The sequence below is a fragment of the Camelus bactrianus genome, chromosome 32 (assembly GCF_048773025.1).
Source record: "Camelus bactrianus isolate YW-2024 breed Bactrian camel chromosome 32, ASM4877302v1, whole genome shotgun sequence".
Classification (NCBI taxonomy): domain Eukaryota; kingdom Metazoa; phylum Chordata; class Mammalia; order Artiodactyla; family Camelidae; genus Camelus; species Camelus bactrianus.
This window is the reverse complement of record NC_133570.1, coordinates 9,986,389-10,000,000: the sequence shown is the minus strand read 5'-3', so window position 1 is coordinate 10,000,000 and position 13,612 is coordinate 9,986,389. Positions and strand designations below refer to the sequence as shown.

General features: G+C 44.1%; 1 protein-coding gene across 1 annotated transcript in view; it reads left to right on the top strand.

The window, feature by feature from the left end:
• Positions 1–13,612, top strand: part of CCDC60 (coiled-coil domain containing 60) — a 146,218-nt gene that overhangs the window by 66,284 nt on the left and 66,322 nt on the right. The window contains exon 2 of the mRNA XM_010969561.3: positions 4,986–5,065. Within this exon, the coding sequence (XP_010967863.1) occupies positions 4,986–5,065 (80 nt within the window). The remainder of the gene's footprint in view (positions 1–4,985; positions 5,066–13,612) is intronic.

The window sequence follows — 13,612 nt, the reverse complement described above, 5'->3', positions numbered from 1 at the left end:
ACACCCAGGTGACAGAATCGGGAATCCAACCTGGGCCTTTCAAGACAACAAAGCTCTTTCCTTTCATTCCTGCCACCTCCCTCTTCTCAGCTGTCAGGTCAAACCAAATCACTTCCAAATGCTACTATATTAAAGTCCCCGTATTGAACCACCTGGTGTGAGCTCTGATTTCCTGGCTACACCCTGCCTGATACAGTGTGTTAAAATATACTTTTAAATTACATCGTTCCAAACCCTTGTATTAAGTCAGTATAAAACAACATTAAAACTTACATTTTGCTTATATTTAGAGTCAATCAGAACTACTTTACAAACATGGAAAACACTATTATTTTATCATTAGACAATTAATATATATATATAGTATTAAAATCAGAAAAAAAGATAACCAAAATAAAAAATTACTGTTTACCTGCGATTCAGACAACCTGAGATAACAGCCCTATTAACAATAGTGTTGTATTTACTTACAACTTGTTATATTAATACATGTATATTTTGCCATATGTCAATATTTTAAAATATAACTTGTACCAAATTATATACATTTTTAGGAATCTCTATCGACTTTTATGAATATAAATCTTAAAATTGTCTGTGATCTAAGTTCTCTGTATTTGTAACACGCATTTTTCACTTGAAATTATACTCCTTTCCATGTCAGTAAGTAAACATCTATAGCAACATTAACTGGTAACACCAAATTCAAAACATCATGTATCATTGTCTGGATAGCCTGTGATTCATCCCCCCAATGCCTGTCTCTGGACATTTTGATGTTTTCCACTGTTATTCACATTTCTGTAACAGACATCCTCATGGATAAATCTTTTTATCCTTGCTACCTAATTTCCTTGGATAGACGCACATTTGCTGGAGCAAAAGGAAATGTATTTTTAAGGCTTGTCACACATATGGTAAAATTGCCCTCCAGAAAGTTTGTAGAGATAGTGATTCTTGGATGCTTTATAAACTTTTCATCGTGCTACTGTCAAAGTGTGTTTGTAAATATCCTGACAACCAGCCCTGCCTCATTCAATGCCAGTGATTACCAGTGACATATTATAGTTGTAATTAAATAGTGGTTGGCAATGAAAGTGGTTTCCTGAGAATCCATTGAAATGCTGACATAATTTCAGTGCCTGTTGGGTAGATCTCCCGATGAAGTTCTGTGTCAAGTCAAGGACACGATACGGCTTTGCGGCTATACATTGTCCAGAACCAGTCCCAGTGTACAAAGTCACTCTTTTACAATAGTGTGAATCCCTGGTACTATTGTTAGGCAAGACATAGGGGGAAATGTTTGAAATTTGGACAGTGTCATAGTTGCTTCATGAAGGGGGTGAAACTTGAGACGTTCAGGAGAGTGATACATTCACAGTGACATCAAGCAGTCATGTTTTTTCAAATTACCTTGCAAGGAAATTTGAGTGTGTTTATTTTGTCTTTGTTCATAAATGTGTTTTAATCACAGTATCTTTTAGGAAAGTTGCTTTGTTTCTAAAGGAAGGCGTTAACTGGGTGCTCAAAAAAAAAGAAAGAGAGAGATGGGAAAGAGGCAACCTTGATTTCAAATGTTTGATCTCAACATGGCCAGTCTCACTGCTTTCACTGCAAATGCCCCAGAATAGGGGTCATCGGATCTTAACCCCCAAGAGAGGAAAGAAATAATTCTTGATCTGTTGCTACCATGGCACACCCATGTTTCAGAGAGAAATCTTGTGGTTGTAGGGAAAAGAAAAGCCACTTCAAACTGGTTTAAATAATCAATTTTGGGAGAAGTCCATGTTCTAGTGGTGCCTGATCAACAAGGTACCATGGCACAAGCTTTCCTTGGACTCTCCTCTCTGCCTTTCCCCACGTCTTCATCTGGCAGCAGGCTCCCTCATGGGCACAGAATGGCTGCCAGCAACCCCACAGATGTCTGCTTCTCTGTTCATAGTTAACAAGGAAAAGGAGCATCTCTGCTTGTAGTTTCTTAGATCTAGGAATCATGCTTCCTAGAAGCCCCTGGCAAATGCCTGCTGGTATCTCATTAGCCCCATCTGGGTCACATGGCCACCCCTCAACCAGTCACTGTGATGGGGGGTGGGCTCTGCGGTATGGCTTCAGCCATTCATCCCACCCCTGTTGCTGGTACCAGGAGTGTCTCCCAAGGTTCAAGCGCTCCATGGAGGGGCAGAAAGTCTAACCAGGGAACTGGGATGAGGAGGGAGGGTGAAGGGATACTGAGGGTGTCAGAAAAGCAAATGTCTACAATGCAGAAGTTTTTAAAGTTACTCCTGGAGATCCTCACATGCCTCCCTGGAGACAGTTCTCCTCCCACTTCACCATCCCGCAGGGTGAAAACTGATAGGTTTGCCATCAATTTTCAGTCAAGGGATTGAAATGCCTTGGTGTATTGGGATAAACTTGATATGTTACCTATAAGCCATTCCTAGTAATAGCTAAAGAGATAAAGTTTATAAATGATTTTATTGTTTCCTGTCTAGCTGAACTTATTCAAGGCCATCCCAGATACTTTTTTTGTAGCCTATGTACCTTATTTATTGGACAAGAAGGGGCACTCCGGGGAACTACCATAGACTCTCCACCTCTGATCTGAGCTGTCTGGCCTGGGACACATCCTGGGTGACCCAGGAGAAAAATGGCCAAGAATCAAGCAGGCCAGTAGCAGTCCCTTCCCTCCACTCCAGACTCATCCTCCATCCTCACCACCCCACCGCAAACATCATTCAGTTTTGATACAACTATACTCCCCGCCTTCCACATTCCACTGGAAAGGCCCAGAGCAGCAGGTACCACAGCCCAATTTCATCTTCAGAGAAAGCGGGTGATGATGGCTGCTGAGAGAACACCAGGCCTCCTCCCACATGTCCATATTATTAGGATTTCTGTTAGCCAACCCATCCTCAGTCTGCCTGAGGAAAACACTCTCAAATCAGTTCCACAAATTAGCCATGGTCAAATTTCACTTGGCCATTTTTCGGGTAATATTTTCTCTTTGTTTGTTACATAACTGATTAATATTTATTGCACAGTAATAAGAAAGTCACATAAGCTAAGAAGAAAATTCTAAAAGACATGTGCACCCCAATGTTCCTAGCAGCACTATTTACAATAGCCAAGACATGGAAGCAACCTAAATGTCCATCGACAGATAAATTGGATAAAGAAGTTGTAGTATATATATACGATGGAATACTACTCAGCCATAAAAAAGAATGAAATAATACCATTAGCAGCAATAAGGATGGGCCTAGAGATTATCATACTAAATGAAGTAAATCAGACAGAGAAAAGACAAATATCATATGATATCACTTGTATCTGGAGTCTAAAAAAATGATACAAATGAACTTATTCACGAAATAGAAACAGATTCACAGACATAGAAAACAAACTTATGGTTACCAACGGGGACAAAGGTAGGGGGCAAGGGACAAATTAGGAGTTTGAGATTAGCAGATACACACTATGATATATAAAACAGATAAACAACAAGGTCTTACGTATAGCACAGGAAACTGTACTCAATACCTTGTAATAACCTATAATGAAAAAGAATATATATGCGTTTTACTGAATCACAATACCGTACACCAGAAGCTAACATGACATTGTAAATCAACTCTACTTCAATCAATCAATCAATTTAAAAAATCCACCGTAATCGCACCTCCAGAGAGAATCACTGCATTTGGGGGGAAGGGTACAGCTTATCATATCTTTTGATGTGTGTACATCCAAACAGATCGTGTTTCAAAACACAGAGACAGAATCCCGTGATAACTATTCCTTTGTAATGTATCTGCTCACTCAAACAATTCCTCAGGCATCTCTATCCTTGTATCATTCTATTGTCATTATATTTAATTGCTGCATAGTAGTCCATCATTTAGATGTGCCATGATTATTTAACCTGTCCTCTGTTTGAAGATGCGTAGTCATCCAATATTTCCAAGATTCTGCTCTCACGAGCAGCATCTTAGTGAGCAGTTTTGTTGATGAGCCTCCGTGCCCACTCAGGGATATTCCCATAGGATGCTTGACAGCAGAAGCATTGTTAGACCCAAGGGCATGCCCACTTTTACAGCATCTAGTAAGCACTGACAAATTGCCCTTCAGAAAAGTCATTACAGTGCCTTCCCCCCAATCAGCTTCACCTGAAAGCATCCATTTTCCCATAATTTCTTGGCATTTCCTTTAATTAAAAAGAAAAAAACCTAATATTGCAGGAATTAATTTCAAGACAGGATAATCCAGATAAAAGTCTTGTTATTGTTCACCAAACTGATGGCTGAGAAAAGTGATTTTATATTAAAATATAGTTAATAGAACTCTCTTCTTTAGATGGACCTGGTAACCAGCTCTGAGTAATGAATTTAAGTCTTGTGAGGTTTCCCTGATGGCTCAGAAAGAGAAATGAATACAGGAAAAAGAATGAAAAACCCATGAACAGTTACCTGGATAATTCACTCGTGAAATCCTGCTGGGGGGCAAAAAGAGGGGGAAAAACAGTGCCTTTGTATCTTTATATTGATGCAGTTTGGCTCTGCAAACCAGCAGCCTGTGTCACCTGCAAACATGATAATCAACATTTAATTTTTTGCTTTACTTTGAGTGTAATGCTAATAATAGAAGCTTCCATTTTTCAAATGCATGCCAAGTCAGGAATTTGGCAATTAATCTAATCATCACAACAAGGTGGAAATTGTTCCCCTATTCTCCTAAAGCAACCTAGGGCCCAGAGAGGTTAAGTAATTTGTCCAAGGTCACACAGACAGAACCAGGATCAGAGCTCAGGCCTGCCCGTCTCCAAAGCCCTGGCTGTTTCCACCGTGCCAGAAAAAGACGCTGTGCCGCCCAGGGACTCCCCCAGCCTGCTCAGACATCTCAGATGAACACATGAGCCTCCCGCAGCCTGGCTCTGCATGTAATTCTTGTACTAACACTTTTTTCTTTGACTTCTTGACTCCCCTCAGGTCCCAGACAAGCCAATGAGGAGCATCAGGTACATGGACAAGGAGATAATAAACCTCAAGAAAGACCTTATACGAAGCCGGTGAGTGAGCCCAGCACTGAATGACCCACAGGCAAGCTGACAGGGATAAGCAGGCTATGGGGGGATGCCTGTAAGTCTTTGCCAAGTCCCAGTGCCCCCCGCAACCCTAAGCATTAAGCAGAAGATTTACAGGACAGTAACCCTGTAAGGGCCAGTGGACAGGACCCACTTCTTGGCTGGACTTTACAGGGAGTACCTGTCCCAGACTTAACTCCCTATTCTGGCTCATGCCAGTCCCGGGCCTACAATTTCCTCTGTTTTCCTTTCTGGGCCTGAATCCAATTCAAGAGAGTCCCCATATGCTCCAGAAAACTCTCGCCTTTTTGCTCCAGGCCCACAGTGTGGTGGCCAAGTGGCAGATAGACGTGGTCGCAGATACTGGCCTCACTCCTGCCAGCTGGTGGTACTAGAGGAGTTACTTAACCTTCCTGAGCCTCTGTTTCCTGAACTGTAAAATGGAGGTAGCGTGAGGTTGCTAGAAAGACTGGGTGAAATAATGCCTTTAACGCGCCCCCTTGTATGGCTTTGAACACACCACCATTCTTACCTTTTTCCACCCCTCCAATTCCTTCCTCCATGCGGTGTGAGCACACGGAGGTCTAAGGCCATGTTCTGTTCACCTCTGTGCGGAGAGATGCGATTTTCTCCTCCTCACCCCTTGACTCCTTTTTGGGACCTAGAATATTCCAAGGTGGGATCATAAACGGGGCTTTTGGCAAAGCAGCTCAAGGCAAAGTAAGAGACGGAGAGATTCTTTTAGCCCCAAACACGCAAAAGATGTGCTAAGAGTGGGTAAACAGAGGCAGCATGGGAGGGTCTGTTTATCTTATGTGTATCCCAGACCCCAGTGAGACTTATAGCCAGACATTTCCTCCCTTCACCTCCACTGTCTGGAAGCTCTCCCTTCACTGCCCACCCTCATCTCGGACAGAACTGGATGACTGAGCCCAAGAAGAGGCAGGAAGGTGTGGGCTTGGAAGCTGGGGAGACAGAAAGGGATGGAAGAGACTAAGAGAGGTGCCAAGACAGGGCCCCAGAGAACAATATATATAACCCTCACCCTGTGTCCACTCTGAGAGGGTGTCTGGACACCCACTGTCCAGCAGAAACATAATATGAGCCGTTCATGTCATTTAAAATTTTTCGGTAGCCACACTGAAAAATGTTTAACAAAAGGAAAAAAAGAAACCTATGGAAGTAATCCCAATAATGTATTTTACTCAGCCAAATATTCCAAAGTATTATCATCAGATACGCAATCGATACAAAAAGGTATTCGTGAGATACTTTATATTCTGTTTTGAATATGTTGATGAAAGTGACGAATGGTGAAAAGTCCAGAGTGTATTTTACACTTAGAGCGAATATCAGCTCAGACCAACCACATTTCAAGTGTTTAATTGTTATGGACTGAAGTGTGTCGTCCCCCCCCCAAATTCATATGTTGAAGCCTTCACCCCAACTGTGACTGTAATTGGAGAGAGGGTCTTTAAAGAGGTAAGTAAGGTTAAATGAGAAAGGTGGGGCCCTAATCCCATAGGATTGGTGTCTTCATAAGAAGAGGGAAGGATGCCAGGAATGTGCCCACACAGAGAAAAAGCCAGGTAGGCGCACAGCTAGAAGGTGGTGTCTGCAAGCCAAGGAAAGGGATCTCAGGAGAAGCCAACTGTGCTGACACCTTGATCTTGGACTTCCAGCCTCCAGAACTAGGAGAAAATAAATGTCTGTGGTTTAGACCATCCAGTCTATGGGATTCTGTCCTGACAGCCCCATTAGACTAAAATAACAGTCAACATTGGAGTAATCCTACAGAGAATGTCCCCAGCTCGAAGAGGGGATGGGGCTCAGTCTCAGAGGTTCAAGCAGAGCTGAGCTCAGGGATGGCCCCTGAACTTGGCCCTCAGAGTCAAGGGATGAGACCCCTCTGTTAGTTGTGGACGTATCGGCCTCTACGGTGTTGGAACCCAGGTTAAAGGGCTTCTGAGGCTGACGCATGGGAACCTGGGAGCTCCAGGGACCAGTGAGAGGTACAGTCAGGAAGCCAAGAGTTATCTGAGTGGGGGCAACATCCAGGCAGGCAGCAAAGAAAGAGGATTGCACCCCTGAGGACGCACCACCCACCTCAGCAAGGATTTGTACTCTGCTCCGCAGTCATGCCTGGAGGATATTCCAGGTTTCGGAGAGAATGTTCCAGGCTTCAGAAGGAATGGTGCAGTGGGGAAGTTGCATCAGAGATGAGGGTCAAAGTACAGAGCCATCTGTAGCCGTGGGCATCGGTCTGGACCAACACCGGCCACATGCAATCATTATGACCATGTCAGTTCTTATCAGCTGAATGTTACCAGCCTTGAGGCTGATGATTCTATCCCAGCCTGCAAATACATACCAGAATCTCCAGAACCTAGGAAATGAGAGTTTCCACAATAATCCATACTGTAGACAAAGAGCTGATAACTACAGGTACCAAGAGGCGCCCTGATCTGTGTAACTTCCAGATACCAAGACTTGACCTAGCCCAAGGAGGGTCACTAGTAGTGGTGAGCCAGCTTGGAACCAGAACTGATCTGCTGAATTTCCAAGGAATTTGCAAGTCAATTATTAAACGTGGTTATTCTTAAATTGTATAAACTTACGGTTAAATACATTATATTAAAACAAAGGTAATAAATACCATAACCCAACATTCCCTAATACTTTCATACATTTTACTGCTAGATGTCCTTTTGAAGTTATTTCTGGGTTTTTGTTTTTTTTTTTAGAATCTGTGTGGTGGAAATACCTGGGGGCTCCTGCAAATCTCTTCCTGGATCCACATTCACTGATGTCATATCGGTAGCTCAGAATCAGCCACAGTGGGAATACTTAGGCACAGAAATCAGCAAATTGTACAAATCGGGGCTTGCTTGTCCCTCCAGAGAGATGCTAGTTAAAATGCTCCCAAGCACCCTCTGGGGACATGCCCCAAGATGACCGAGGTGAAACTTTCCACTAGCCCAGTACAGTAAAGGGGTGATGAAAAGGTGATAAAGACAGTGGCCTTCCTGCCATCCTGGAGTTGCCAGGCTGAGTCTGTCGTTTCTGCCAGACACATTTACCACGGCTGGAATCTAACATCCTCATCAGACAGGCTTGGCTCGTCAAAGTGCTGGACATGAAAGAGAATGCGGAAAGGGCCAGGCAGAAAGGCCACAAGCAAGGAAACAAGAAACAGCAGCACAAACTTTCCCTCTGGCCGCACTCCTGGATCCCACTGACATTTAAGGAATCTGAGAGGGTCCCTTGAGAAGGAAACACCCTGTTTTCCAGGTAAAATCACCTCTCCAAGAGATGCAGACCCCTTGGCTCCATTGCCTAGTATTACATAAGGCAAATTATTAGCAAAGAAAATATTGTCTTTTCCACTTACTGTTTCTTGTTTTCAAATCTGCTTCCACATCTCTTAGAATCTAGTCCACCTTGAGCCAAAATACCTTGACTATCTCCTAGAGTTTTATGTAATACTTCAGCCCTCTCATAATTCAATTGTACTATCCCTGGCTTCATGGCCAATTTAACTTGATGCTAAAAAGAATAAAAAATCTAACTGCTTTCCTCCTCTCCTGTTCCACCAGATGTTCGGTGGCACTAAGCAGAGCACTCTGCGCTCACTTGCAGAATTTCTCCTGGTGGAAATTGACAACCAGGGCATCTGTGTGTGCCCCGTTCTTGGTTGACTCTTGAAGCCGATGATGTGTCTTCCTCCAAAGCTGCCAGCAGCTCTTATGGCGAGTGTTTTAAGGAACATAGACATCTCTGCAACTAAAACAACTGAAATGTTGCACCTGAAGCTACAATGTACCTGCGGCACGGTTTCATTAGGTATAGGCGATTGCAAATAAGCAGCAATGAATTAGCCGCCTCCCCCCAGCAGAAACCCCAGCAGGGCACAGACTACGTATGGGTTTCCAAGGTCTGAGACTTTGCTTTCCAGCTACATTGGGTAGACAGTGAAGCATCTCTCCACATCCAGAGCCCGAAGCCCAGAACTTCTTCATTTAGAAGTTTAAGCCTGATCCTTCCCATTGCCTCTGCCCCAGACTTGAGACTTGCCTCAAAGCACCAGAATTGTTTAAGATCGTGGATGTATATGCTGGTCAATACCCTGCACGCAGGCAAAGTTAAGGCTTTTGAATTGTACCTTATTAAGTCATTCAAAGAAGACCTTGGTCCTCCCTCACTGCCCCCCACATTACATCATCCCGACACCCTGCGGCCAGCGAGCGGGTGGACATTAATGAGTCCCCAGCATGTTCCATAAAGGGAAATACTTGGCCCCACGTCCTTAGTCCAGAACTGATAAACACAGCCACACACCCAAAGGGTAGGTCACTGCTGTGGGCTGGAGGAGCCTGGCTCAAGTTAATTGCATTTTTATCATCTTGAATGTGACCCAGAGGCCCTACTCATTTTTCCCTTTGTTGCTGGCATCTTCGTGTGTCTTTGACACCTCTAGTTAACTCTAGTTCTAGGGTAAGTTTTCTTCTCTGCTTTTCTTGCCCCCCTCTCCACTGAGGGTGGAAAGCTTTGTTTAATTCCTTTCCTTGTGGCTAAGGCTGCCCTCAAGGACCCCAGCAAAAAAAAAAAAAAAAAAGAACCTGAAGCTCATGTTTTCAAAGTTAAGCATCAAAATATCTTGAACCCTTGACCCTTTTGTTACAAAAAGTTCCCACAAAACTTTGTTATCTGAAATTCTTTCCCAGATGACAGGCAGTGTGCTCAGTCTTACAGCCAGGCTTGGAGGGTTCACATAGGAGAGTTGAATGTTTGTGGGCTTTGGGGTCAGTTGTGGGTTCAAATCCTGACCCTACCAGTTATTACCTGGGTGGCCATGAATGAATCGATTCACTTCTGTAGACTCGGTTTCTTTACCTATGGTGTGAGATGTCGGGGTAACAAGGTCGGCTTCAGCCCGATGTTGGGATTTGTGAGGGCAGATATGGGTGAGGGATGTAGGAATAGATCCATGTAAGGTAGTTGTTGTTTTTAAGCTGGTTGTCGTGAGAGTATCTGCAAGGATCCAAGGGCAGCGACAAAGAACGTGAGCTTTGGAGACAGAGAAACCCTGTCCTGTCCCTTATCAGCCGAGTGACCTCAGACTGTTCACTATACTTCTCTAAACCTCAGCTTCTCCTCTGTAGGATGGAATCAACACGTTCTTTCAGGAGAGGACACAGTGAGACCATGTGTGTAAAAATCTCCTGTTCTGCTTCAGTCCCTTCCCTTAGCTCCTATAAACAGAAGGGAGACCAAGGAATTCAGAGTCCCACCCACCTGTAATAAGCCAGAAGACCTCAGCCTGGCATCTTCCATTCCCCAGACCTCAGTGGTCCTGGACCATGCGAACACATGCTCTCCATCATTGCAGATGAGGTCTGCATAGTCCAGACAATGTGTGATTCTCTCTTGTGGGCAAAAAAAAAAAAGAGTTAACTCAGTCCTGCCCTACCCTACAAACAATATTCTCTAGTTCCATCCATGTTGCTGTAAATGGTAATATTTCATTCTTTTTTATGGCTGAGTAATATTTCATTGTGTCTGTATACCACATCTTCTTAAGCCTATTGTCTGTTGATGAGCACTTGGGTTGCTTCCATGTCTGGGCTGTTGTAAATAGTGTTGCTGTGAAGACTGGGGTATGTGTATCTTTTGAATTAGAATTTTCACTTTTTTCCCGACATATACCCAGAAGTCGGATTGCTGGGTCATACAGTAGCTCTGTTTTTAGTTTTTTAAGGAACCACCATACTGTTCTCCCTAATGGCTGCACCAGTTTGCATTCCCACCAGCAGTGTAGGGGGATTCCCTTTCCTCCACACCCTCTCCAGCATTTATTATTTGTAGACTTTTTGAGGATGGTTATTCTGACTGGTGTGTGAAGTGATACCTCACTGTAGTTTTGATTTGCATGTCTCTAATAATGAGTGATGTTGAGCATCTTTTCATGTGCCTGTTGGCCATCGGTATGTCTTCTTTAGAGAAATGTCTGTTTAGGTCTTCTGCCTATTTTTTGATTGGGTTTTTTTTCATATTGAGTTGTGTAAGCTGTTTGTATATTTTGGAAATTAAGCCCTTGTCGGTCACAACTTTTGCAAATATGTTCTCCCGTTTCGGAGACTGTCTTTTCATTTTGTTGATGGTTTCCTTTACTGTGCAAAAGCTTTTACGTTTGATTAGGTCCCATGTTTATTTTTTGGTTTTATTTCTTTTTTCTTGAAGGATTGATCCAAAATCCCATTTTAGGGTCTACTTCTGAGGACCAGTCCTACGTCTAACTGCCGTAGCTCAGTTTCCCTGGGACACATTCTGAGATGAAGATTTGAAGGCAGGTTGTTCATTGGGAAGTACTCTTAGGAGCCACACCTGTAGGCAAGTAAGGGAGGCAGGACTGGGCAAAGGAAGAGGCTGAACTAAGAAGCAATCACAACAGATACTTCAGACGACCCCACAGGGAGCTCTAGGGCTGGAATGGCCATTCAGAGATGTCCCAGCTTGAGGCAAGAGGACCAGACCTTTGTACTCTTGCAGGAACCTCCTACTGGATGCAGGTTTCCTCCAAGGAGGGGCATACCCTTTACTGAAGGAAAGCTCTTTGGCAAGAACTCAGCCTTGAGCCCTCAGCAGGCAACAGCAGTCTGGAGAAATGGGGGTCTCTGTCTAGATGGGGGATTCTGGAGGGGGGCACACCCAGCATCCACTGGAATATGTGTCCAGAAATAAAAGCTTGAAGAACAAGGAGGAAGATGTTATGGAAAAAGCAACTGGACTGACCATGGAGCCCTTTATCCTAGTGCACAACCGTCAGAAATTACATCCCACAGATGCAGTAGCCGGTGGACGTCAGTGTGGGAACTGACCGTCTAGTCTAAGCACTTCACGTCCCAGATGAGGAAGCCACAGCCCAGAGAGAGGAATCCTCTTGTCCAGGGTCACAGAGCATGTCAGTAGCAGAGCTGGAACTTGCCTCCGCTCCAGGGCCTTTGTTCCACATTATACTTCTTGATTAATGTGTATAATTTGCAATTTTGTTTAGTTATTTGAATAATGGCCATTTCCACCACTAGATTAAAGGCTCCCTCACAACAGGGACCACATCTCTTTCTGCTAATAATCTCCAGTGTCCAGCACAGTGTCTGGAATGTACTTGGCGCTTAGTATATTTTCGTGGAGTGAATGAATGTGTGTCTTGGAATTCCTCTGGCTGTTTTTAGGCATCAGGCTGTGGGGAGAGGGAGGAAGGAAAGGGTCTGGATGCATCCCCGAAAAGATCAGGTGGCCGGGCTGAGCCACGAGGGAACCTAGCTCAGAACGGCCAGCACAGACAGTCCTGGCTTCTGTCCCGTGAGTCCACGTGGGCTCCAAGCCAGACTGTTTGTGTTCATATCCCAGCTCTGCCACTTTCAAGCCACATAGTGATGAACAAGCTTCCTGGTTTCTCTGATTCCCCAAAGCAGACATTGCCAAAATACTCTCCTGTCACAGCGCTCTTGTGAGGATTCAGTGAGTTAGTACGCGGAAAGCCCTGCCATGTGCTAAGTGTTTGATACGTGGTAGCCACATGCGTGACATCGCCCGTGTTCCCTGAAGGACTGTAACTTGTGTGCAAGAGGATCAAGATCCCATGGATTTCTCCCTCCCTGTCCCCACTCACGGGGCTACGGCACAGCTCACGTGAGATCCAGAATGTCCCACCCGATCCCGGATTCTGAACCTTGAAGGTCCCTGTACAGGGGCCACCTGGAGCAAATCTGATGAGGGGTGGGGGGTGGGGGAGTCAGGATGGACCGTCTGCGGGTGGAGGCTGTGCCAATGCAGCTGTTAGTGCTGGATTTCCACGCCAATTTAAAAGCTCTTCCTATTGGGGTAGTTCAGCAAGCCATTATTCTAATGGATGTAACCCCAGGCTGCACGATAAAGCCTTCATCCACCACTTAGCTGTGAATGCTGCCTGCATTCAGCCCTGTAATCTTTTTTGAACTTTTTATTGAAATATAACATAATACAGAAAGCACACAAATCACCAAGCCAGCAGCTCAATAAATTTCCACAAGATGAACACACCCATAGAACCTGAACCAAGAAAAGGAACATTGCCAGGGCCCCCAGAAAACCCCCTCATGTCCCTTCCAATTGCTATCGCCCCCCCCCCCAAATCACTATCCTGACTTCTGAGACGTAGCATCTCCCGTTTTGAACTTTGCATAAATGAAATCGTACAGTTGGTACTCTTATCTGGTTTTTTTTCAATCAACGTTATGTTTCTTTTAGAGAAAGAGAGAGAGAAATTCTTTTTTTTTTTTTTTTGAGAGAGACATTCTTATATAGATTCTTATATATTAGATTCTTTTCCATTGTGGTTTATTACATAACGTTGGATAATCAACATTACGTGTTTCTGAGACGTATCCATACTGTCTCCCAGGGTTGTAGTTGGTGTTCTTTCAGTTTCTGGGCAGTTTTCATTGTGTGATGATAACACAACATACTCATTCTGGTGTTGATGGACATTTG